Here is a 26,670-nt window from a genome sequence, read left to right on the forward strand (position 1 = left end):
GAAATTATGTACAACTTCATTCAAGCCCAAGTGATCGTAATATAATACTCCTACATTGCTAACTTTAAGATATTAATATAAAGTAATAGTACGATTTTGATGTGTTAACACAGTTATGTTTGCAACAATAATTCAATAGTTCAATATGATGACCTTGTCACATTCACTTATATTCGTCATATTAGGAAAAGGTTATATTTATATCATTCAATATAAGGAAAATGTTAGCCACTCAATAATTTTTCTCAAACCACAGATCACATTATCAAAAGCTCATCAGTGCTCAATAAATAGATTAAGGTAATTCAAAATAGTCAAAGAAACTGAAATGATATTTCAAATCTTGATTTTTTCTTCAATGTTGTATGCAGAAAGCAGGGTAATGGCACTGACTGGAGTGGTAGCCAAGTATTCGTAAGTAGCGAATTGGGTTCGGCATGCATCGTTGTACTATTACACATGAACATGGTACGGCCTCTATTAACTTGCATGATGATTGGATAAGGTATTAAGTAGTTATCAGCTGCACATCTATTACGCTTACAATTCTTTAGCTTCAACTGGACCGAGGCTTACGCCTCACACTCTAATTTACCCTGTGCCATACATGGAGGAAATGTTGGTAGATGGTTGCACAATTAGCAGGGTAGAAAACATGTAGGGATGAAGATAAATTGTGGACTGAGACTTTTGGTGGATGTAATGTCCTAAGCATTGTATCTTCTTATAAGTACATTGAAACAATTTGTCTACTCATTTATGGATGTGAATCAACAAGTCTTGGCTCTTTAGTGCTTAGTTCAGATGTTACGGTAGCTTTAAGCACTTTTATTTGATAATTAAAATCTTGCACACATTCCTATTTTATTGCTCTGGACTTGTCATTTTCTTTTATAATTAGATGAGATTGGACTGAATCCAATTGTTTAATTGTCTAATCTTAAAAATAGGAAACACATACCTCCCCTATTTATTACCTTGGACTTGTCGTTGCCTCTTTCTTTAATTAATTTTCAAGATTTCACTCCTATAATTCCTTGTTAGTTAAGAAGTTAAGAACTAATTGGTAGTAATAAATAACTGAAACACTATGAAGTCAGTTGTTTCTAGCCATTTTCAACTTTTCATAGTTTTCCATTCATCTATACTCAATGCAATTGAAGTTGGCTGGTGGAGTTTCATGGTTTTCTACTTATCTATATACAAAATTGCAGCTAACTAAGTGAGTTACATAATCTTGTAGTTATTTCATGGTTTTATGAGGTATGGTTATTGTCTTGTTTGTTAATATATTCTTTTTGTCAATGTTTTTGTGAATGTATATCTTTTGAGATTGGCGTTTCCTTTATAAGCTTGAGACTCCCTTTGTTTTGCAGGGTTAGAAGATGGAGAATCAAAATGTTGCTGGTGAATTTGACAAAAGACGGGCTTGTCTCCGGACAGAAAATGGAATGGAGGGATCCGAGCCTGCTATGAACATGTTCGATGTAAAACAAGTATTCGTGCATCTGAATATCTAGGTTTACAAAGACTACTGAGATGATGACTTGTTTGGTATGAACGATGCCGCGTGCACAGACACGAGTGCAGACGAACGAGGCATTAGTCTCGTCGTGCATTCACGTATCTGGATCAAAGTCTGATAGTTGGCCAAATATTTGGACATTTGGTACAAAACATGGATCCCGATATGAACACGATTTGATTGTTGTAATTTTCTAGTGTTTTGGTTACACTTTTTTTTTTCTTAAAGATGGTTTTTCATTTATATCTCCAGCCCCTGCAAAACATGGATATTCAATCAACCTCAATACATAAAAAGGCCACATTGTCCAATTTATCAAAGCCATACCAAAGATAAAGACATTATTAAGCTAAATTATTGGTTAAGGAGTAATACTAATATCTCCTAGTCGATTTTTCAGCATTTAATTGAGAATGAAAATCATCATACAAATTAATGAAATTATCTTGTTATTAGCTTTTCTATTAATTGTATTTTTTACATAAGCTAAAATTATCGATAAGTTATTATTTTCCACCCTTTTTTTTTATTTATCAGTCACTAGTATATTCTGTTTATTTTCACGAATAAAAATTTGAATTATCAATTATTCTAGCTTTTGGAGAAATTTTGGGGATTAGGGCTCGCTGGATTGAAGAACCACTTTCGATATGTTGGGGATTTAGTGGAATGCGGCTTCTCCCGGAGTGCGCACGGTGGTGGCGCATGGCTACGTGCCGCCGCCCCTCAGTGACGAGGTAGTAATTAGTTATTTCCTATTCAATTTCTCTTTATCTGTACTTTGATCGTTGTAGTTTCAATTTAAATGTGGATTAGGGTTCATCTGTTCAATTGATTGGTTTAGCTTTCACTACTCTTATTTCAATTTTAAAATTTTAGCCTATTTGTGTTTATGATCAAAGGATGGCTCCCAGTCATATTGATATTGCTCTAATCAATCAAACTGAAGTCTATAAATAATTTTGATACAATTTAGGTAACTAAGGAAGAATCCCCACTGCCGTTTGATCTAAAACCGACCAAACATTAGTTTAGATGTTGATGAAGAAGCATGAGAAAGCAGTTTTATCACTTCTAACTCAGTAGCAACGACGAGGTTCTATGCACCTGATGTTGCTTCTTACTTGTAAGTGAAAGACGAGTTTATATTTCAATCTCCGTCTACAACTATGGGGAGTCTAAGCCTTTCTTTATTCATGGACTGCAAGTTTCATGGTTATGACGAGCTCAAAGTGCCTATTTTTTATGCTCTGGGTACCACGTGATGTAGCAAGACCACTTCTAGTGACATTTGGCTAATCGCGCTATTCTTTAATTACTAAGTTGTACTCCATGTGCTATGCTTTGTATTATGTATTGAAGATGTGAATAATAGTAACATATGTTAATGCTAAGATCAATGAGGATGATTAATTTTCCCAACTTTTTATACTCTCTGAAAACATAAGTGACTCTGAGGATCCTTACTGACGCAATTAATATAGATGATTAAATATGGCTTACAATTTTAAAATTATTAGATTTAGTTAAAGTTGTAATATCTTAATGTAAATTTGGTCACTCTTCATGATGATATTTATGTTATTAGTCATTTTCCACTTACATGTCATATTTAAAGGAAACACAACCATAGGTCATGTAGCAGTTTATACTAATATGGTGATGTTAGCAAAGTCTTTGTATGCACTTCCTTGTTCCAGGATATAGTCCCATATTCATTTTCATTTCAAAAGCCTACTTTCTTATGTAAGCACTGGTGTATCGTTTCTGTAATATACACCATTTAATGATCTGGAAAATAAATAATCTTTCGCTATAGGAGCGTAAATGAGGATATAGCATTGAATGCATATGTCCATTTTACTATTTTCGGGTGGAAGTAGTAATTACGTTTTGCCGTTTTCTTTCGATATTAACAAAGTTAAAGAGACATCTGTTCAAATTTTGAGTCATGCACAACCTACGCATGACACGTCTCATTACTTTGCATCTCGAGATGTGTATAAATACCACCCCATCCTCCTCCATCTCATCCATCTCGTGCTCAATAGTCAATACTTTGGAGCTCTTTTTATTATCAAGCGCTTTTGTCACTGATGAATTACTCAGGAGGGTTCACAGGTTCAACCTAACTTACCTCTGATTTTTGTGATTCTGTCTGCTTTTGTGTTGATATATTATATTGAATTTTGGTTTGGGGTTTTCTCCACTGATATGTTCCAATTTTGTCAATCGGTTGTTTCTTTTATTTATATGCTCAGATTTTTTAAAAGTATGCTTATAGCCTTCTGCGATCTGTTTATGGCCATTTTTGTGGACATTACTATCCCCAATGCACACACACAAACACCTGAATCTGAAGAGGAAATAAGCCACTGAAAAACTTTTGGTTCTTGGTAATGGTTTGAATTAACAAGTTATTGAACAATGTGGCCTTTTGTATATATTGACGTTGATTGAATATCCATGTTTTGCAGGGGCTGGAGATCGAAAATGGAAATCCCTTGTGAATCTGATGGAAAAAGCGCTTGGGGGAAATGAGGAATTGAGGATGCTACCAAGTACGAACAAGAATAAGAGGCACCTAAGTGGTGGTATTTTTCCCCTTTGTAAAGATACAGGTATTTGTTCATCCCCCCCCCCCCCCCCCCCCAAGAAAAATAAAATAAGAAATAAGAAATGGAGCATATTTTGGCTATAACTTTCATTTTAGTCTGTAAATGTTTCACTAAGCACAATGAATTCATTCCCATCCCTGCCGGATCTGATGATGACAGTATTTTAGTTCAGAATTTCGATGTTTGTTTGTAATACTGAGATACAAATTGTTTGTTTTGTAGGATGGTACTATCCATCCATTACGATATGGAGAAATTGTTTGGTACCTTTTCGTCATTAAGGCTGGAAGAGTCTTATGAAGTGGGGGAGTGGAGTATGTGTTTGTAAGAGCGCAAGCTTGACATCAACAAGATGCTTCTGCTGTGGCTAGCTTCTTAACCACACATCTTCCATGCCTGCCTTTGTCTCTGAAGGATATAGCGGTGAAACCACTGGTTAGAGACAAATTATAACCCAAATGAAGATGGACTGTGAATCTCCACACTGTCCAAGAAATATAAGAGTTTCTAAATCTTCAACTGGAGATGGTTCCGGCGAGCTGTTGGAATGTAGGAAATAGACCTCATTGCAACTTAAAAAAAATATGTTATCGAAATGCATAGGACCTTAGTGAGTCCTGTCTCATGATGCTGGATGCGGTAATCAGTGCAAGTTTTCTAGCCATCTGTTTCTCTATCACTTTTGTAGTTTGAGGGGTTTCTTGTACCAAGGGGAAGTCGTGTAATAGGTTAAGATTTGGATCCAAATGTTATGAATCATCTGTAAAATCACATACTGCCTATGTTATGGACTTGATTTTGATATCACATTTGACCTTTGCTTATGGTAATTGGCTGTTGAATTGCTCCAACTTCAAGAGTAACGGCTATTCATTTATTCAATAAGTCGATTTTCAAATACTCTATGATTTGCCATTTTGATAGCTACAAAATTATACACCAGTTCTAAAACAAAAATAACTCCGATCAAGTTATGGCCAAGTATTATAGGAGTAGTATTCTCTTTTGCATCAGAACAAGAGTTGAGATTGATTGATTGTATCCAATAATCTGAGTGTCAAATTTTCATTAAAAAGTATACACAAATGTAGAACTCGGGATCTATAGATCATTGTAAGTATGTTTAGTTTAAATCCTTCAAAAAAAAAGTATGTTTAGTTTAATATAATATCTCTACCCACAAAAAATAGATTTCTTTTTCCATTTCTATCCATCTATAAAAATTACTAGTTTGATAAGTTTTCATCTTTAATGAGATAGAAATTCTTTTCATTTACTACTAAGATTTTTTTCATGGACGAATGAGGGAATGACTTAATTAATACAGTAGGTTGTTGGATTCCTAAATATGTACACTAGCATCAGTGATTCAATTTTCCCTTTAAAAATCAGCAATATAATTTTTTAAAGCTTCTAATTTCTGTTTTGTTTTTATTTTTATTTTTATTATGTCAAACTTTCGAGGTTGAGGAAATGGGTAACACCTTTGATTGTTTAATTTGCACCTCAAAAATTTGCCGGTCCAATTTGGCAGTTTGGGAGCACAGACCTCTGCGCCGGCGACGCCACGGAATAGTAGGCGGCCCGCGGCTGAGACGGTGTTTCTGCCGACCGAACTTAATTGATACGTCACCGGCGGGAGCTTCGTCACCTAGGGCTTCGGCGTAATCAAGCTAGTAATTTCTAGCTCAATTGTTCCCTTTTAGTACTATGATTTTATTTCATGACTTGTTGGCTACAAATGCTAAAATATAGTACTGATGTCATATTGAAAGTTCATAACTATGTGCTGTTGCTATATATGGACTTGTTCCAATGGTAAAGGGATTATTGGGAAATTGATCCATAATATCGTGAACTTTGCACAAATTCTGGTTTTTCCCATGAACTTTCAAATTAGTACCATAAATCATGAACTTTCAGATTGGTTTGGTATTTCCCCAATAATCCAAGAATTTTTGAAGAAATTCCCTAAAATGTGTTCCTAGGATTTGTGAAAGTGAGACACAAGGTTTTGTGTTTTAATTTTTGTAGCGTAGCGTCACAGGTGTGTGTTTCTAGTTGAATTCTCTGTGTTTTTATTAAATTTGTTTTGTTTTCTTTGTTTTTAGAGTTCTATTTTATTAAATAAAGTAGTAATGTGTTTAATATTCCAAATAGATATGCCAACATGACATGCCACTTATAAGAATTATGCCAAATAGGATTCAAAATGCCATATAAGCTAGCCGGATTTTACTCTTGATCCGCCGTGAGAAATACCAAACAAATCTGAAAGTTCATAATATATGGTACTAATTTGAAAGTTCATGGGAAAAACCAGAATTTGTGCAAAGTTAATGATATTAGGGGCCAATTTCCCGGGATTATTCATACCATCGTTGGAGTTAGAAATTATGGACATGCCCAAGTTATGGTATTATAACAATGAAGGAGATATTTTTTTAGCTTCAATTATATTGAGGCTCGCACCTTGATGAGAGAAAACATCCCTACTGACTTACTTGGAGGAAATGTTGGTAGGGATGAAGAGAAAATCTTGGACTGAGACTGTGGTGGTTGTAATGGCCTAACCATTGTAGTATTTTATAGTACATTGAAACTGTGTACTCATTTATGGACGAAGATGGAACCAAATCAAACCATGAATGGGTTGTTCTTGAACAAGTCAGAAGGTGCTTTAGTACTTGGTTCAGATGTTAGGAAAGCTTTAAGCAGTTTTATCTGATGAATGATGATTCTTTTCTTCTATTGTTAAATCTTGGAAATAGGAAAATGCATACATTCCCATTTTATTGCTTTGGACTTGTCATTTTCTTTTCTAAATTAGATGAAGATTTGACTCCATATCTATGAATCCAATTGTTTAATTGCCTAATCTAAAAAAATAGGAAACGTATACTTCCCCTCGTTATTGCCTTGGCTTGTCGTTGCTTCTTTTTCTTAATTAATTTTCAAGTTTTCACTCCTATAATTCCTGATTCGTTAAGAAGTTACCAATTGTAAGAAGTGATTGGTAATAAATTGCTCATACACTCTCTGAAGTCAGTCATCTATACTCAATAGAATTGAAGTTGGCTGGAGGAGTTACATGGTTTTCTACTTATTTATATACGAAATTGCAGCTTACTAAGTGGGTTACATAATCTTGTAGTCCTCTGGCCTCTATATTGAATAATGTAGGTAGCTACAAATCTTAGTATTCATCTATATGGTATGTAATCGATCTAGCTTGACCTTTACATGTTTTTGTAGTCATCTACACTCGATAATACCAAAGCTGGCTAGCGGGCATTTATTTATAACTTTTCATCATGCAGAACGTATACCTGACACGTTGATTAGGATATGTCTCGCTCTGGTTGTCTGCATGAAATTGATCGAACGCTTGTCATGCGTCAAATGTGAATAAATAAAGGTCCATCCTCCCCTTCATGGTATAGGAATTTCTTCTGCTTTCTTCTAGTAGTGTATATTGTAGAAGGTTTACTTTTTATTTAGGAGTGTTTGCTTTTTATTTAGGAGTGTTTCTTTGCTGTGATGATAAAATCTGCCATGATTTATAAGAGGTATGGTTATTGTCTTGATGGTTTATAATTTTCTTTTTGTGATTGTTTTTGTGAATGTATGGGGTGTTTCTATCTTTTGAGATTGATATTTCCCTCCCTTTGTTTTGCAGGGTTAGAAGATGGAAAATCAAATTGTTGTTGGTGAATTTGACAAAAGACAGGCTTGTGTTCGGGATAGACAATGGAGGGATCCGAGCCTGCTATCAACAAGAAGTAGAGATTGATTATGTCACACAAACTAAATGCACAGGTATAAGCTGTTGCATATCTTTAATTCCTGCTGTTTTGTTGTAATTAGCTTTTATGTTAGTGTAGTGACCAAAAAAGAGAGAGATAGAGAGATGCATGATCTTTCAATTGATATGTTTATTCCATTACTTAAAAAGTATTTTTCTTATTTTGCAGAATGGTACTACCCATTCATTACGATGTCAAAACCTCATTTAACCATTCATTACTACGTGCAAAGCTCATTTGCTATCTTGACTGCATAAGTTAAGCAAGTTTCATGATGTTGATTGTAATTCGAAGCCACGAGTCCTCTATATCCAGCACTTGTAAAGTTTCCGTACTTCTATTTTCCTACAACTAATTCTGGTGATTAATTAAATAATGCCTTACCCAGTTTGATCATCCTTATAGGAACGGATCTGGTGGCGGGGATGAAGGTGAGAGAAGGAACAGAGCTTGAGAAACTGCTTCATGAGCAGAAAATTCATAGACTGGATGGGCTCCAGTGCAGCAACGACGAGCATAGAGGATAAACATGTTCAATGTCTTGTACTTTTGAAGTATCTAGGTTTACAAACACCACTGAGCCCATGACTTGTTTGGCATAATCATGAGCGTAGACGAACGAGGCATTAGTCTCATGTTAGACGGTTCATCCACGTATCTGGATCAAAGCTTGATAGTTGGCCAAATATTTAGGCATTTGGTACAAAGCATAAAGCATCCGAATATGGCCGGGTACCATATGAACACGATTTGATTGTTGTAATTTTTCTAGTGTTTTGGTTACACTTTTTTTCTTCTTAAAAGATGGTTATTCATTTATCTCCATGATGATGGGAACTTCTGATCTATTAGATGGAGGAAAACGTCTTACCGATGCGAACTTCTGATCTATTGGATGGAGGAAAACGTGTTACTGAGTTACGCTTCATTGTAAATTGTTTTGGTTACACTTGAGAGAGTATACTTACTGTATTATAGGTAAAAGAAATTAGATATCCCGAAGTGAATTGTTGTCTCATTCATCTTAATTCCTAAGGAAAGGCTTTATGGATATGTTAGGGATGTCAATCAGGCTATAACCCATTTGGGTTCGGCCCAACTCGTTTGGGTTGTTGGGCTATTTGGGTTATGAATTTCTCGTGGTGGATTGCAAATCAAAAAGTACAACAAAAACCCTAAAATTTAGTATATTTTTTAATTAAAATCTGTAACTCATCAGGCAACCCGTTTGAGCCAATCCATTTAACCGTCATTTATATGGGTTGCGAAATTAGAGCCAAGTACAACAAAAACCCTAAAATTTAGTATATTTTTTAATTAAAATCTGTAACTCATCAGGCAACCCGTTTGAGCCAATCCATTTAACCGTCATTTATATGGGTTGCGAAATTAGAGCCTAAACCGACATGTAATTTTTTTTCTTGTACTAGTCAACAATAAAAATTATGACGATTTTTTCGTTTTTATGTAATTTGACCATCCGCAATGGGCGGACGATGGCACGCCCGATGGCGCGCGGACGGGCGTGCCATCGTCCGCGCCATTCATCGTCCGCCCCCACTGTGGGTGTGTGGCATAGGCCGCGGACGATAGTCGCGGCCTATGCTTCGGGCGCGACTTAAACCGCGGACGATGGCCATCGTCCGCGCCATCGTCCGCTCCATTGCGGACGTCGCGGACGATGGCCATCGTCCGCGACATCGTCCGCCCCATTGTGAAGGCCGCGGACGATGGCACGCGGTTTCGTTTTTTATATAAATCTCGTTTCTCATTCAGTTGTGCATACGAACATATCGACTCTCTCTCAACATCCAACGAAAATGAATCCCGGCGAAGACACCAATAGTTCTAGTTCGTCTGATTCCGGTCGTTCGATTGACGAAGCATGCAGCCGTTGAAGAGGTCATGGCGGCATGCTATTCGCAAATGCAGCGCGAGAAGGCGGCGGCTGCAGCGGCGGCTGAGCAAGTCCATCGTCCTATTCGACATAGGACGTATGTCCGACGCAACCATGAGGAAGCTCACAGGCGTCTGGTTGAAGACTATTTTGCCGATCAACCACGTTGGGGCCCGACTGTGTTCCGCCGCCGGTTTCGAATGTCGAGGTACCTTTTTCTCAGCATTGTTCGTACATTGTCTTCACGTGAAGAATACTTCACGTTTCGGGAGGACGGCATCGGGAAACCCGGCCTTACACCATTGCAAAGTGCACGACTGCTATTCGTCAGTTGGCATACGGCACCACGGCGGACCTTTTTGACGAGTACCTCCACTGTGGGGAGACTACAGGCCGCGAGTGTCTGAAGTACTTTTGTCGGGGGATAGTAGAGGCCTATGGCGACACATATTTGCGCAAGCCGACAGCCACTGATTGCCAGGGTCTGATGCAGATGCCCGAGAGGGCGCACGGGTTTCCTGGGATGCTCGGGAGCATCGACTGTATGCACTGGCAGTGGAAGAACTGTCCGACGGCGTGGAGAGGCCAATTCACAAGTGGATACAAGGGCAGCCACCCGACGATGATCCTCGAAGCCGTCGCTGACTATCGGCTTTGGATCTGGCATGCTTACTTCGGCGTAGCCGGGTCGAACAACGACATCAACGTCCTCAACTCGTCCACCCTCTTCACCGACCAATGTAACGGCAACGGCCCGGCCATAGAGTTCACTGCCAACAGACGCCAATACCATATGGGGTACTACTTGGCCGACGGCATCTACCCACGGTGGCCAGTTTTCCTAAAGACGGTCAGCTGCCCGATTGGTGAGAAGAGGGTTTTATTTGAGCAAAAGCAAGAGGCGGCGCGGAAGGATGTAGAGCGGGCATTTGGGGTGCTCCAATCACGGTGGGCAATTGTGAAAGGGCCGGCTCGTTTCTGGTACAATGAAGTCATCGCCGATGTCATATATGCGTGCATAATCATGCACAACATGATAGTCGAGAGTGAAGGCGGAAGCATCACCGATTGGAATGACGACGACCGTGCATCTAGCTCTGCCGGCACATCAACCGAGACACCCGATAGAGGGTTACCGTTAGGTTTCGATGAGGTTTTATCTAGGCAGGCCTCAATGCGCAACCAACAGGAGCATGCGCAGCTCATGAGCGACATGATTGAAGAAGTGTGGGCTCGTAACCGCCGTCGCTGAGTTTGCGTTTTTTATTATTTCGCATTGTAATGTATTAATTTTTATTAAATGAATGAAGTTTTTAAAATTCGTATTTTAAATGTATTTTAGTTTTTTTTTTTAATTCGTATGTATTTTGTAAATATTACAAAATTGATGATGTGGCGCGCCATAGGGCGCGTCTTAGGGCGCCCCACTGCAGGTGGAGAAGGAGGAGGATAAAAATGCTGACGTGACGCGCCTTAGGGCGCCCCACTGCGGATGGCCTTAAGAGTTATTAAAAATCGAATATTAATTTATTTAAATAAAAAAATATTGCAAGAGGGTGAAGATAAAATTTCAGTTTATCAACACTATATTCATGGTGGCATCTACGCTGATAGTGATACCCCATTTCCCTCTTTTAAAACCGCATGTTCACACTCGGATAGCTACAATCAGCACCACCGTCTTTTAACGCGCCGCCGCTCGAATGAAGTCGTCGTCGTCGGTCGCCGAGAACGCAATGGCCACCACTGCTCACGACACGGTGGTGCAATACATTGTGCTGCGGAGGGACCTAATCGACACGTGGCCGCTGGGGAGCGTGGTAACGCAGGGCTGCCATGCCTCCGTCGCCGCCGTTTGGACTTACAGAGACGATCCCGACACTCTCTCCTACTGTTCTCCTTCCAATCTCGATTCTATGCACAAGGTTACTAATTTCAATCTAATTGTTATTGATAACGATTATTATAATCTGGCAATTGATGCTTCGCATTGATTAATTTCGACCTAGATTAGAAGATATTCGCTTTTATTTTTCAGAATATTCACGACATTGTGTGTGTGTTGACTCACTGTTGCTGCTATCTAGTTTGCTTAATGGAGTAACATTTGATTCGATGAGAATAACTGGATATTGAGTAGTTTGTCACTGAATTATTAACAATCATTAACGATTAATGATAAGATTTTTACCTATTCATTCTTACCTTAGCAGTTTCTACCTGCATCTGGCTTATTGGATTTATTGAAAGAATCAGAGACAAGAAAATGGCATGATTAATTTGGTTATCTGTGTTAAATCAGTCATGAGATTATACTGGCATTTGAAAGTAATCTAAGTTTCTTTTTGAGGGGGAGCTAGTAAATCATAGTGGAGGCAAAGAAATTCTGCTTTTAAGAAGAATTGGGATGATAAATTTTCACAAGCTATAGAGTTAAGCTGCTATTCTGTAAGTGATGCACATGTTCAGCTTCTAGAGGGAGGAGGAGGAGGTTGGGGCAGGTTTTGTCATAGCTAGTTATATATTGTGACAGGGATAAGTATTAGATGTTACCTGGTAAAATCTGTATGAGTTTCGGTTGAATGAACTGGTGAGAGTGACTGCAATGTGTGTGCTCGGGTTCACATATGTAGACGGACATAGGCCCGAGAGCTTGAAGGAGTTCAGGATTAATCTGGATTCAGTTTACTCGTTATTAATTGCACTTTGATATGCGGCATATTCCTTCTCAGTAAATTAACTGACAACAAAATCTGGTGAAATGCGCTCTTTTATGCCAACTGCTTGCCCCAATGTTGGATGATTACCATTTCGAGAAAAGACAGATATTGTCATTGTCAGATCGAATGTCATATTATGTTATATGTTATCCGATGATATCCATGACTGAGGAGCAATTCAAATCATGTGGTCAATTTCTATAGGAATGATATTCTCTTTTGTGAACTGCACTTACCATTCTTGTGACGAACTTCTTACTGTAAACGCAGGTCACTCTTGAAGTAAAGGGTGAAACTCAGTTATTAAATTTGTCGGAGAAGCTAAAAGCTGGTGGCATCGCTCATAAACTGTGGATAGAGCAACCGGAGAACATTGCCACTTCCCTTGCCACCAAGCCTTACCCCAAATCCACTGTATCATCATTTTTCAAAAACCTTAAGCTCTGTAAGTGATGAGATCTATTTTTTAGAGCTTTTTTTATTAATGAATTTGGATGTGTTTCTTGCTTAAATCGAGTTACCACTTTAATTTTTGTTGCTCTATTGTCAGTGACAATATGTCTAGATAGTTTCGAATAAACAAAAATACTCACTTAAGTAGTAAACTTCTTCCTATTTTATTGTTCCAAAATTGAACTGTAGCCAGCTCCCCTCCTTAATGGTGCAGATGAAATAAACAGAGGTGTTGAATTCATGCTAATCACTTGAACAGTGACTTGATAATAATATTATCCTAATTTCATTTTCTTTGTATTTAAGATGAATATATGGAACTTGTAATTATTCTGGATGTGTGTATTAATTCATGCTAATCACTTGAACAATGACAACTAACATCCCCCCAATCATGAATAATATACACACATAGAAAGGAAACACATGTTTATCTCAAAAAATATGAAAAAAAAATCAGGTTAATTCAGTTTCATAATTATATGCCGATTTATTACACTATCCATATTTCCATACAATATACACACTACTAACTTCCGCAAAACTACTCAGCCCCAAAACAAAACCTTCATAACTGACAAAAAAATATAAAAAAAAGGAAGAAACATAAGAAGAAAGAAAAGTTAAAAATCATGGATAATCTGGGAAAGAGTTATAGGGGGACTAAACGCCTTAAACAGATGGAGCAGTAGAGTTTGCGCTTAGTTTTGAAATAGAGCGGCACGAAGCAGAATCTCCAGTTACTCTGCACGTCCAACGCCTGCACCATTCCGCTGCAGTAGGGGCACGCACCGCCCGCCACCTGCCGCCCAATCACCCTCTCGTCTTCATCGCACACGAACACCAAACACATCTCTACTGATTTAGGTTTTGGTTCCTTTGAAATGAAATGATTTTGATAGCCTGATCGAATTTTTTTGAGCTAAAGGTTGGAATTTGATCGTTTGTGGAGCAGTTGGAATATTGTAGAGGATAATATAGAGACGTTTGAGGAAAAGAGGTATTCTGGTTCTAGAATAATCTAGAAAAAGGAGAATATGGTCAAATTAAAAAATAGAAAACACTTATCCAAAACCATCTGAAAGGTAATCAGGCAGGCTAGTTGAAAATTTTAGAAATCTTAACATCCATGATTATATGAACATTATGCATTCAAACACAAGATGTGTTTGGACTCCTCCAAAATTTACTATAGTAGTAGTAGTTTTTTTTGTACAGATCAGTTGGTGCTAGCTGAAACATTACACAATCAACAAACCATATTTAACTTATCATTGCTTGGGTTCACTTTTAAGCTGTGGCTACTTATGCTCCTGCCGGGCTATGGCAGTTTCAAACGCTCCAGCGAGTGCTCTGAACTTGTCTCGCCTCTGCTCGCGCTTCATCTCTTCAGTCACATTGTTGGAGAGTGCCGTGTCCTTCTTTTCTTGAGACAGCCTTGGTGCTGCTTCTCCGTCTTCCGCAACTACTTCAACTTCTTTCTGCTGGCTGCTGTTTCCGCTGGCCTGTTCTGAATCTGCCGGACATTCAACACGTTGTTCTGAGCTCACCGGAGATTCAGCCTTGCCAGCATCAGCATCATTCACAGCATCAGCATCATCTTGTCCTAAAAGTGTAGGAGACTCATGCTTAGGCACATTGTCATCACTTTCTTCACAAATTGCGGGGCTTACGGCCTCCCCAATGCTGGCATCGCTCTGCTCTGAGACCGTATCATCTATTTCTCCTTGAGTTTGTTCATTGCTGCTGTCCAGTTCTTGATCTGGCATCCCTGCATCTTCTTCATCTCCAACAATGGGTGATTCTTCATGATCTGATGAATCTTTTTTTCTTAAAGCAGTTGCAGTTTCAGCCTTCTTGCTTTTACTTGCAACGGAGGCGCTCTTCTTTAGAGTGCCTACAGCCCTAGCATACAGATGCTGTTTCCCAGCTTCCCTTGTCCCTTTCAATCTCCCGTCGCTCTTGGCTGAGGCCACAGCCCTACCGGCCCCGGTCTTCCCGGAAATCGAGGAGGACCTGGACTTCGGGGTGGAGGAGACACCACGTGTTTTCATGGTCCTAGTCGGGGAGGGGGAGACACCACGTGTTTTCGTGGTCCGGGTCGGAGAGGGTGACACGCCGCGTGTTTTCATGGTCCGGGTCGGGGAGGGGGAGACACCACGTGTTTTCGTCGTCCGGGTCGGGGAGGGGGAGACACCACGTGTTTTCGTTGTCCGGGTTGAAGAGGGGGATACGCCACGTGTTTTCGTGGTCCGGGCCGGGGAGGGGGCCTTGTCGAAGGACCTCCTCCGGGCTTCCCCGGATGAGAGGGATGACGAGAGCGTCGGCTTGAGGTAGTTGGGGGTGGCTTTCTCGCTTGTGGAGATGGTTTTGGAAGTTGATTTGAGATGAGAGGTAGAAGGAGAAGTTCTCTTCTCCCTCACATCAGAAACATCTTTTTTTCTTGTTGACATCTCCACACACCACTTGTTATTACCTGCACTCCCAAATTAACCAGAAAAAAAAAATACTTAATTTATTTATCAAAATAATTTTTATGTACAAAAACAATAACTTTTTCTTAAAGAGAGAAAGCTCACACAATTTTTTTTGGTGTGTGTTAGACCAATCTAACAATTGTCTAGTTCTTTTCATTAAGTCAAACTATTATCTTTATGCTAATGCCAATTAAAATCTAGTTTTTTGCACCTTCTTTAGAGATTTTTATATATGAAATAAAATGTATACAAATTTAGTAAAAGCATAAACAAGTTCCGATTACAAAATATAGAGAGCAGTGCTAAACGAAACAATACTGATACGCACCTTAATATTGAATTGAAAGAGCGATTTGTGATTTGAATGTTGAAAAGGAAGAGAAGAAGAGGAGAAATATGGGTTGGGTTTGTTAGTGGAAATACAGAAATGGTTATTGTCAAATGAATGCGTAAATCGTGCACAACCCAACATAAATTTGGAAGTACGTACTAATTAAATTTAAATGATCATACTAAATTAAAGGGTAGGGTAGTTATTTGTTTAAAGATAAGGAATTGGTTGAGAAGCTAGCTTTGATAATTCAAATATTTTGTGTCTCATAAATTTGGAAGTACGAGACCCTTTGATGTAGCAATACTCTTTACAAGGAATAGAAGATGACTCGTGACTTTACTAAACATGAAACATAAACAATTGATCACATTTCCAAGTTTTTGTAGGAGGATATGATAGTACTCCCTCCGTCTCGCACTACTCGCACTTATTTCCTTTTTGGGCGTCCCAAGTTACTTGCACTCTTTCCATTTTTAGTAAAAATTTTCACCTACAGCCGTCATTTTTTACTTTCCTATACACTCATTCCTTAATCTCCGTGCCGAAAAGGAAAGGGGCGAGTAGCCCGGGACGGAGGGAGTATTATTGTAGTTTATCCTTGGATTTGTGTGGTTGAGTAGTTATCCATGAGCTCAAACCAAATCGAAATTTTGGTTGGAGGATGCCGCCCCTTCATTCATGTTAACATTACAGATCGATCCGGACGTGTGAATCCACTAAGAAACTAAACTATATCATCTCATACTAGCCTTGTTTATTTACAAATATATACACACTATATTAGGATAATGGATTTTAATTCATTAATGCAAATAAAACCTAACAACTTCATGGCTAAATTGAATGAGAGATTGCTTAATCATTTTTTTCAAGTCAACTGTGTAACAAAAAGATTTCTTGCTTGGATTGACATACACTTGAATAGTTAAAATAGTTGAATCACTTATTTGTGTTTAAATACTCATTACTCAATACACAATATCACTTAATACTCCCTCTGTCTCCAGAGAATATGCACTTTGGGTTCGGCACCGGTTTTAATGCAAATTTGATAATGTAAGAGAGATGTAGAGAGAAAAAGTAATTAAAGTATTGTTAGTGGAGATAAAAGAGTTACCAAAATTAGAAAATGCATATTCTTGTGGGACGGACTAAAAAGAAAGAGTGCATATTTTTTTTTGGGACGGAGGGAGTAGCATATTAATTTAGATCATATTTTCCCTGCACATCAATAATTTATTTCCATAAATCATGATAGAAATTTGTAACGTTGATTCATTCACCCCTAAGAGCATCTCCGAGGGGAGAAGGTATATAGAAAACGTACATTATGTATTTACCTTCTCAAAAAGTAAAATATACCCTTCTAAAAAGTAACACATTTCAAATGGAAAAGGTATATAGAAAGGTAAATTATTTTTTAAAAATAAAATAATAGTACAAAATGCATTAAAAAATATAAAGTGTAATACCTTTCCCCTTGGAGAAGGGTTTTTCATGAAAAAAGGGCAAATATGGTAGTTATAAGATTTTACCTCTCCATTGATGGGGAGGTAAAGATATTTTTTCAAAATAGAAAAATGTATAATACCTTCTCAAATATCTCTCCTTTTGAAGAATAATTTTTCATGAAAAAAAGGTAAATATGATAATTATATTAGTTTACCTCTCCATTTACCTCTCTCATTCGAGATGTTCTAATGGTTGGTTTTGAGTGTTAGTTTGTTTTGTGTGCTGTCGTTCTTCCTTTATTTTTTTGCAATTGGTCGGTTGTTGCTGGTTCTTAATTGTGTTGTTGTTTCAGCCTTTTTATGTTTGAAAAATATAATGAAATGCCTATGCAAACACCTCAAATAAAATAATTAAGCTTTTACATATTTCTCTTTTCATATTTTTATTCGTACTGCAGTTAATTATTTCAATAATTGTTTAATTAAGGAAAGATAGACAATTTTATAGTGAATCCCACCAGAACAAAATGAATATCATGGGACCCTTTTTTCCCACGGGAATTTGTCATTTGATGTAAGATTTCAATAAATTAATCAAGAAAGTGGGACTTAATCATTCCAAGTGTGTAATGATGCCCAATAATACATACATTAATCAAACACCTACTCGAGCCCCATCGATACAAAATGGCTAAAAATACGACCCAAAAAAGGAAGATGGGACACAAATAAATAAAACAAACATTTCTATCATTATAGAAATAAATAAATAAAATAAAATTTCATCAATACAAAATGGTTAAAAGTAAGAACCAGAAAAGGAGGTTGGGACACAATTGAATAGAATAAACATTGTATCATTATAGAAGTAGAACAAAATAAATGTCATCAATACAAAATGGCTAAAAATACGAGCCAAGAAAATAAGTATTTGTATCATTATTGAAATAGAACAAAATAAATGTGTTAGAAGTAGTCCAAGTGTTGCACGTTGTGGTTAGTGGTGGGGTTTCATAATTGGTGTAGTCCACAATATGAATTACCAAATCGGAGAAATCCCATAAATGGATTCTACTACAACTATTCTTCTTGCTTTATCCATTTTTTATAAGGATAAATTGCCAAAATATCATAAAGTTAATTTGTCATGCAATTTTAAATCATCTAGAAAACTTAAGAATCTTGGATTTGTTCTCAATTATCCCATAATAGTTTTTAGTGAAATACTATGTGATTTGGAAGCCGAAAAATTATACGCACACATCATGGAGGATGGATTAAAAAATGTTGTCTATTAAAAAAAGACTTCGTAGGTTGAATTTTTCACCATGAGATAATCAAGAACAAATTCAATACTTCATAATTCTAGCTGATTTTAAAAGTGTGAGATAAATTAGAATTTGATCCTAGTTTATAAATTTTTTTTTACTATTTGTCCTTATAATTATATGTTAGTGTATTCAAGAAACATAATAATTAACCAACATATAATGGATTCTTTTCAAAACATTCATAGTAATAAATTATTTGTAAGATACCGTGCAATTCTTTTAACCATTTAATATGAACGAATGTTTTCGAATATTAGAATTAGGGATATTTGCATGTATCTTATGTTAGGCTTCATTAGGAATGAGATCTGATTTTTAGGGATATGTAGCTTATATGTTATGGCGTGGGTGAGTTACACACACAAATATTTATTGTTTGGATTCTGATTTTGGTCATGGGGATACATTTTGTTGAATAAAGGAGTATATCAATAATAATACAAAATTTTGAATGGAACTATTATTAATTTTATTACAGCATGACCAATTTGCCGCTAGGCCAGCTACTACCTACTTTTGGATATAAATTAATATAATTAACATGACAAGAATTTTTATATTTCTCATTTTTAGAAAAACTAATATCTCTAATTTTGGAAAATATTAAATATGTAACCCCACAATGAACTAAAATTCAATAAAAATAGATAATAACTCTATTTGAAATGTTATATAAAAATATAATTTTTAAACTTTTGCCAAATTATAGTTTTGCATGTATAGGCTTTAAAACTTGTGTAAATTTGAGAATTTTAAGTTTGATCTGATTTTTGCTACCAATCAGAATATCGGTCTTGGTAGAGTTTGTTTACTACATTACATGACACAAATCACAATCAAACCACACGACATTTGGTGTGATGTTTGTATCTGTATATAAATTCACAAACTTTTGACAAATTATGTCTTTGCATATTGCTTTAAAAATATTCGCATTTAAAATATCAAATTATTCATTTGAGCCGATTTTGCTACTAATAAAAATTCCTTCACTAAGAGCATCTTCAAAGAAAATAATAAAGAGGTGAAGATAAATAGCTATCATATTTATTTTTTTTATAAAAAATTATTGTTTAATAAAAAAAGTATTTGATAAGGTATTATAAGGTTTAGGATTTATACTTTCTTCACATAAAAAATAAAAAAATAATTATTTTTGTTTATCTTTTAAATTTACTTTATTCTCTTAAAATTTACTATTAGGAGTACATTTTAAGGAAGTATAATTATTGAGAAGATAAATAAGAAATATACTTTCTCAATTTATTTATTTTTCTATAAAATGTTAAAATATACTTCCTCCGTTTCTCATAAATTGTCACTATTTGACCGACACGGGTTTTAAGAAATGTAATAGAAAATGAGTTAAAAAAGTTAATAGCATCAAACATGTGAGTCCTACTTTTATATATTAGTTTTATAATAAAATATGAGTAATAATGAATTAGTGGAATGAGGATCCACTACAAAAAATGATAAAAGTGAAATATGATAAATTTTTAGAGACGGACGAAAATGGAAATAAGTGATAAATTTTAGAGGACAGATGGAGTAATTTATTAACTAAAATACATTGCACAATCATACCCCAATCAAAATGATATTGCATTAAGAACAACTAAACGACGTCATGTTATATTAGAAAATATGTTCACCAAATGGCAAAAAAATGGCTTTCTATTTTCACCTTAAGAGCATCTCCAGTAACGGCGTCAAAATCGCGACGCCGATTTTTCGCCGTGCCGGTTCTGACGCCGAACCATTGGAACCGGCGTCGGCGAAATCGGCGTCAAAATCGGCGTGGCCATGCCGATTCGCGCGTTGACGCCGGTTCCGACGCCGATCCTCACGGCGCCATTGTGGGTCCCGGATCGGCGTCAAACCGGCGTCAGATTTTTTATTTTTATTTTTATTTTTTTCGAAAACACTATATATACGCGCTTTTAACGTCATTTTCATTCGCACCACTTGTTTTAACGAGTACTCTCTCCACCTTGACTTTCTGTACAAGATCAATTTAAGAAATGAGTAATGCCGGTGGTAGTGGTGGGGATGCGGATGAGTACGAGCGTATGATGAACGAAGAGCTAGATGCCTATACGAGCCGTGAGGTTGATCGATGGATGCAGAGTTATATGCAGCCGGCGGCACCTCGCCCACGACCAGTTGTCCACCGTCGACAAGTGGTTGATCGTGATCATGAAGCTGCACATCAGCGCCTGTTCACAGATTACTTCGCAGAGGAGCCGCGTTTTAACGCCAACCATTTCAGACGTCGTTTTAGGATGAGGCGGGACTTGTTTATGCGTATTGTTAACGCTTTGGAGCAGCGATATCTGTATTTCCGCTTCAGGCACGATGCGGCTGACAGACCCGGCCACACTCCTATTCAAAAGTGCACTGCGGCAATCAGGCAGTTGGCCTACGGCACCGCGGCAGACATGTGGGACGAATACCTCCACATCGGTGAGACGACTGCCGTCGAATGTATGAAGTATTTCTGTCAGGGCGTGAATGAAGTATTCGGTGATCAGTATCTCCGAAAGCCTACCCCCCGAAGATTGCCGGAATCTGTTGCGGATGCACGGGGATCAGCATGGGTTCCCGGGAATGTTAGGCAGCATAGATTGTATGCATTGGGAGTGGAAGAACTGTCCCGCTGCCTGGAAGGGGTTTTACACGACCGGCTACAAGGGAAAAAATCTCACGATGATTCTCGAGGCCGTAGCTGATTACCGGTTGTGGATTTGGCATGCGTATTTTGGGATAGCCGGTTCGAACAACGACCTAAACGTCCTCAACTCGTCGCCCCTTTTCAACGAGCAGTGCCAGGGTGTCGGTCCGGCCATCAGTTTTGTCGCCAACGGCAACCAGCATGATATGGGCTACTACTTGGCGGATGGGATATACCCTAGGTGGCTCGTCTTTGTGAAGACGATCCGGTGCGCATCAGATGCGAAGAAGGCCTACTTTGCGACGCGGCAGGAGTCGGCGCGAAAGGACGTGGAGCGCGCATTTGGTGTGCTTCAGGCGCGATGGGCTGCAGTTAAGGGACCAACGCGTTTGTGGCATGTCGACTGCATTTCTGATATAATGTACGCTTGTATTATCATGCACAACATGATTGTCGAAGATGAAGGTGTACAACTGACTGATTGGGCCAACGACGATAATGAGGCCGGTCCAAGCCACGGCGTCGCCACCGCCAATGTACGAGGTGGGGTACCTCACGATGAAGAAGCCCTCCTCCAAGCACATGCCGACATGCGTCAGATGGAGGCTCATATTCGACTCCAAAAGGATTTAGTTGAAGAGTTGTGGGCGCGGAGGATTGCAAGGCGTTAGTTTTTATGTAAATGTATGTAATTTTTTTAAATGTAATTTTTTTAAATTATTGTACTTTTTGAAATTTTAATAGTATTATTCAATTTAAATGTATTTGTCTCGTAAATTAAATTCCGTATGTTGATACGATTGTAAATTAAATTATATACTTTGTTATTAGTGATGTGGATATGTAGTGTGGAGGCTATGTGAGGGCTATTTGATGTCCAGTTGATGTGGCAAGCTGATGTGGTAGGAGAATTGTAGTGCTGATGATGTGGCAGTGTGAAGGCTATGTGAGGGCTATGTGACGTCCAGTCTTACTGGAGATGCTCTAAGGTAAGAAAAAATGGCAAAAATACCGATGACAGACTCAACAGCGTCCGAGTGGAGCCCCACCGTCTACTGCCCGCAATCTTTGACGGTCGAACCGAATATCGGACGGCGGAGATCACGTTGCTGATGGCCTTTCAGTTGCAATAAAATTAAATAAGATCATTTTCATTTTCATTTTCATTTTCATTTTCATTTTCATTTTCATTTTCATTCTACAAATAGAGCATTACTCTCTCTCTCTCTCTAAAGGCCAGGGCCATTCTCGTATTGCGTAGTAGTTGAAACTTTCTCTTTTCGCTTTTGATTGCCAGACCAGAGAGTAAGAATCGGGAGCTTGTGAAAGGCAGGCACAGAAGCGCCGACGCAGGATCATTGGCTTCATCGTCGTAAGGTTTGTTTCCTCATGATGCGTGTTTCGCTTTCTATTTGATTTCGTTTTTGTTCATGTTTTGATCCTGTTCTGAATCGTGATTGGATTATGGATGGCCGTGTTTCTGATTTTTGTGTGGATTTTATCATCGCTCACTTTGAATATGGAGATTGTTTTTGGTTTACAACAGATAGCGTCGCAATCGCTGCTTGAAACCTGTGTTTTTTCTTCTTCTGTGGAATGTTGCTTTACCAATCAATAATTGGAAGTGTTGAAGCAATCACATAAGATGATAATCCGTGGAATACGGAAACGGCTCTTTGACTGTGTTATGAGTCTATTCTTACTCTTCATTTTCAGCCGCGCATACACTAATTCAGCTAAACGTCGTTTTATGGCAATCATACGCATATTAGTTTGTTTTGTGATTGTTAATCAGATACTGATGAATTTTGGTATTGCTTTGTTGATCCCTTTCATTTTAGTACTGTGATGAATGATTGCTGCTTGCCGAAATTGCTTCCACACGCATATATTCAAGCTTGATGCTCTAGTCTCACGCATCTGGTTCAAATATTTATCGATCGTCGTGAATATTTAGATTGCAGATGGTTTTCTGCAGTATATGTTCATGTAGTCTATCTATATTGAATCATATAATGTACTCCTGCAGTAGATGAACATTGGTAAATTGGATTATTTTTGTAACCATTTTTCGCTTTGCTTGAATGTTCTTACTATTGATAAGCCAATTCAGAGTGCTTCTGTTTCTTGAGAATTTCCCCCTCAATAATGCTTATCTTGTTTGTGATCAATGAGGTAGGGCATATGTGGTTGTTTTTATCCATCTCATGATTCTATGGTGCCATTTCATGTCTACTAGATTAGGAGTCTTAGTAATGGTTTGAGGCTGAGAGAAAATGTTGTTTTCTAACAGAAATAGAAGTATTCATGGATCGATCTTCTGGTAAAAGAGGAGCAGGAGGGAGTCTGACTCCCAGAAAGAATTACAGTGTAACGGCTTTCAAAGAAGGAGTCGCTCGAGGGGATGATGATGCTCAATTTTGCAACCGGATTGGATGCAGTGGAAGAGTTAAATTTGGTCAGAATGCTAGAGTCGGAATCTCAGATACAAGCAAATATTCTAAATCTTCTTTTCACTCTTCAAGTGGAACTGGAGTTACTGGGAAAACCCCAAGAAGTAATTCCACCATGACCAATGCAAAGAGGTCATGCCTCGATTCAAAGAGAAAAGGATCTTCTCAAGTGACATCTGATCCATTGGAGACTAGTCTATCTACTGAGTCCAAAGCTCAAAGGATAGTGCCTACACAAAGTAATCTACGAGGATATAAGTCAGTATCAGTGACTAAGTCTAAAGAGGTTAATATGACTGAAGCCGGTAGTTCTAGTGCATCAACTAGTGTTGCTCCTCAAAAAACGTTTCGTTGCAAATCTGGATCAAATAACCAAAGTACTTCACCATCTTCCCCTGTTCCGTCAGCTTCTAGGAGCTCTGTGCGAGGACCATTTAATAGGATCAACGGGAACAGGTATGGTTTGCAGAATCTGAGATGCAATTCTATATCAGATGCTATACCGCCTAGTTGTTCGCAACCAGAACCAGCATCTGTAAGGAAGAACTTTATCAAAAAGAGAAGTTCGGAAGGAGAAACCAGTTCGTCTTGTAGGGGGAGAAAGAATGCGGCTTCTGCAAACGTAGACAGGCATACCTCCACGACAACAAGTGGCATTTCCATCTCTGATTTAGCACATAGTACTTCTGCTTCTGTAGAGGATAGCAGTGTCTCTAGTTCTTCTTGGAACCGGAGATCAACGAATGTAAATGCTAGAATGAGGTTTTCCAGTCAACTGGATGCTAGAAATGGTTTGTCTGTTATGGAACCCCCTGTGAGTTTCTCTGAAATTGATTATGAGACACCTTTTGATGTTGGTGATCGGAGTGGCTCAAGACCTCACCGTGACAATTTATCTTCAAGAACATCTTTTGCCTCTGAATCTGGATTAACGCAGTTAATGAATCATGATGTGTTACACCAGTTTAACATGGATGGAATTGCTGAGGTATTTGCTTTTCTATGCACTAAGCTAGTTCGCAATTCTAATCCTGTATGGACTAAATTGAGCCGGGTGCTTCTGTGCAGGTATTAATGGCTCTTGAGAGAATCCAACAAGATGAAGACTTGACACATGAGGTATTGTTATCTTTATATCCCCTACAACACAAATCAAATTATTATGCTCGGTAATCAACGTTCGTTATCTACAGCAAATACTTGCACTGGAGACCAGATTGTTCCTCAGCGGCCTCAACCTCTATGACCAACACAGAGACATGAGACTGGATATTGATAACATGTCATATGAGGTCGGCCTTCCTTTCTGTTTCCTTGCGCAACCTGTTTCTTTTGCTGCACTGGGTTCTGTTACATATAAAATCAATGTTCTTCTTTAACAGGAACTGTTAGCTCTAGAAGAAAGGATGGGCACAGTGAGCACTGCTCTCTCAGAAGAGGCATTGTCAAAGTGCATGACGAGAAGCGTATATGAGACAACCACGTCAAATATAGAAACCACAGAATCAGGCAATGACATCAAATGCAGTATTTGCCAGGTTATTATTACTTTTGATATGATTAATTACAACCGCATTATTTGGTATTATATCATGGGTGATTTGATTTGATTCAATTTGATTCAATTCAATCCTGTGGTTCAAGAGAATGATGAAGTTATGCATCTTTGGTAGGATGAGTATGTCCCCGGAGATGGGATTGGGAGCTTGGTCGAATGCCAGCATGGTTTTCACGCAACATGCATAAACCAGTGGCTGCAAGTGAAGAACTGGTGCCCCATCTGCAAGGCTTCAGCAGCACCATCACAATCATCTTCGTCGTTGTGAAAGAGTCACATTTATACGCAGACAAAAGAACCGATGGTGGATTCGCCCCACGTGTTCATTGTAGTTAAATTTTTCTCCCACATGAAGTATAATTCTTGATTTTTTTCTCTTAATGTGGTGGTCTGTTTTCCTTCATGTACATAATCTTCAGTTTGGTGAAAGTATTCAAGCTCCAGTGTCAACTGTGAGAACTGAATGTGAAAAGATACTGGGATTTCTGAATTCCTCTCTTATCGATTTATCGTTTTTTTTTGGCACCAAAATAAATTCTACTTTTACTTTTACACAACGATTATTGGCAAAATTCTTGAAATTGGCTTGTTTGGGAATCCATGACAAGATAGGTATTTGCCGCGGGTGGCTGATAAACAATCCAATTCCACTAATTTGTACCCCCTCTCTCTTAAAATACATCACAGTTGCCATTTTAGGATGTCCCCTAAAAATAGACGATGTCTATTTAAACAATTTTTTTTCTCTGTAATGAAGTAGTGAGTCTCTTTCTTCACTAGTAATATCACAATCACTTTTTCATTCCACCTATTTTACTAATTGTGTATTAAAATTCATGTCATTTTAAATATTGTCTAATTTTTAGGGAAGGAGGGAGTACTATTCGTTCATCCCTATATAAAACAACACACAAACAATCTGTATTCATAATCCTACAATACATACACATTTTGAATAGTTTAAAATAATCCACTATATTCCAACCCTAAAAAATAAAAAACACTAGAAATTATCAATAAAATTCACTATATACATTAATTGGAAGAAGACGAGCAAAATCCTAGTTTTTTAGAAAATTTTGCAAAAGGGGCCCTGAGTTCGTGACCGACTGTATTAAGGTGTACTTCCCCGTCCCAAGAAAGATGATACATTTTTGGGCGGCATGAGATTTTATATTGTTTTATTTTTTATATTAAGTGAAGAGAATAAAGTAGAAATAAAAAATTTACTTTTAATAATGAGTTATCTTGAATGAAATAAACTAAAAAGAAAATCTTCGAGAGGGCACATGGGATATGTTTTAAGATATTACTCATTGCTTATTGAGTAACACTCAAAAACCAACAAAAATGGCCCATTTCGGGGCATGAAT

The 26,670-nt window shown here is 37.8% G+C and overlaps 3 protein-coding genes, 1 long non-coding RNA gene and 1 pseudogene across 9 annotated transcripts; 4 read left to right on the top strand and 1 right to left on the bottom strand.

The window, feature by feature from the left end:
* The first annotated feature begins 1,934 nt into the window (after positions 1–1,934).
* On the top strand, positions 1,935–4,967 carry LOC121778381. The gene is made up of 3 exons (XR_006045666.1): positions 1,935–2,262; positions 4,003–4,146; positions 4,366–4,967. It is a non-coding gene; the product is annotated as an uncharacterized LOC121778381 (long non-coding RNA).
* A 473-nt stretch (positions 4,968–5,440) lies between these two features.
* LOC121778302 lies at positions 5,441–8,947 on the top strand. 6 transcript variants are annotated; one of them, XM_042175631.1, is made up of 5 exons: positions 5,441–5,819; positions 7,464–7,580; positions 7,666–7,712; positions 7,823–7,962; positions 8,355–8,947. In XM_042175631.1, exons 2-5 carry the CDS (start codon positions 7,578–7,580, stop codon positions 8,474–8,476), a joined length of 312 nt encoding a protein of 103 aa, XP_042031565.1. In that variant the 5' UTR covers positions 5,441–5,819; positions 7,464–7,577; the 3' UTR covers positions 8,477–8,947. The 6 variants fall into 6 exon arrangements, 1 of the variants encoding a protein (XP_042031565.1); XR_006045652.1 differs by lacking the exon at positions 7,666–7,712 and adding an exon at positions 8,118–8,269 and having other exon boundaries at positions 5,462–5,819; positions 7,464–7,561; XR_006045651.1 differs by lacking the exon at positions 7,666–7,712 and adding an exon at positions 8,118–8,269 and having other exon boundaries at positions 5,466–5,819.
* A 2,489-nt stretch (positions 8,948–11,436) lies between these two features.
* On the top strand, positions 11,437–13,103 carry LOC121778740 (annotated as a pseudogene).
* Positions 13,104–14,320: 1,217 nt separating this feature from the next.
* On the bottom strand, positions 14,321–15,073 carry LOC121779174 (pecanex-like protein 1). The gene has a single exon (XM_042176501.1). It carries the CDS (start codon positions 15,071–15,073, stop codon positions 14,321–14,323), a length of 753 nt encoding a protein of 250 aa, XP_042032435.1.
* Positions 15,074–22,481: 7,408 nt separating this feature from the next.
* On the top strand, positions 22,482–25,787 carry LOC121779711 (probable E3 ubiquitin-protein ligase HIP1). Its single transcript, XM_042177092.1, has 6 exons — positions 22,482–22,663; positions 23,580–24,727; positions 24,808–24,858; positions 24,933–25,031; positions 25,122–25,277; positions 25,413–25,787. The coding sequence occupies exons 2-6, from the start codon at positions 23,594–23,596 to the stop codon at positions 25,563–25,565; spliced, it is 1,593 nt and encodes a 530-aa protein (XP_042033026.1). The 5' UTR covers positions 22,482–22,663; positions 23,580–23,593; the 3' UTR covers positions 25,566–25,787.
* The last annotated feature ends 883 nt before the right edge of the window (positions 25,788–26,670 follow it).

The sequence above is a fragment of the Salvia splendens genome, chromosome 19, assembly GCF_004379255.2.
Source record: "Salvia splendens isolate huo1 chromosome 19, SspV2, whole genome shotgun sequence".
In the NCBI taxonomy this organism is placed as follows: domain Eukaryota; kingdom Viridiplantae; phylum Streptophyta; class Magnoliopsida; order Lamiales; family Lamiaceae; genus Salvia; species Salvia splendens.

Excerpts from the sequence above, each read along its gene's own strand:
- LOC121779711 (XM_042177092.1), top strand. The coding sequence starts at position 23,594 with ATGGATCGATCTTCTGGTAAAAGAGGAGCAGGAGGGAGTCTGACTCCC. Across the intron at positions 24,728-24,807 it reads ACATGGATGGAATTGCTGAG|GTATTAATGGCTCTTGAGAG; the intron begins GTATTTGCTTTT and ends GCTTCTGTGCAG. Across the intron at positions 25,278-25,412 it reads TCAAATGCAGTATTTGCCAG|GATGAGTATGTCCCCGGAGA; the intron begins GTTATTATTACT and ends CATCTTTGGTAG.
- LOC121779174 (XM_042176501.1), bottom strand. The coding sequence starts at position 15,073 with ATGAAAACACGTGGTGTCTCCTCCACCCCGAAGTCCAGGTCCTCCTCG.
- LOC121778302 (XM_042175631.1), top strand. Across the intron at positions 7,713-7,822 it reads TCTGCCATGATTTATAAGAG|GGTTAGAAGATGGAAAATCA; the intron begins GTATGGTTATTG and ends TTTGTTTTGCAG. Across the intron at positions 7,963-8,354 it reads CACACAAACTAAATGCACAG|GAACGGATCTGGTGGCGGGG; the intron begins GTATAAGCTGTT and ends TCATCCTTATAG.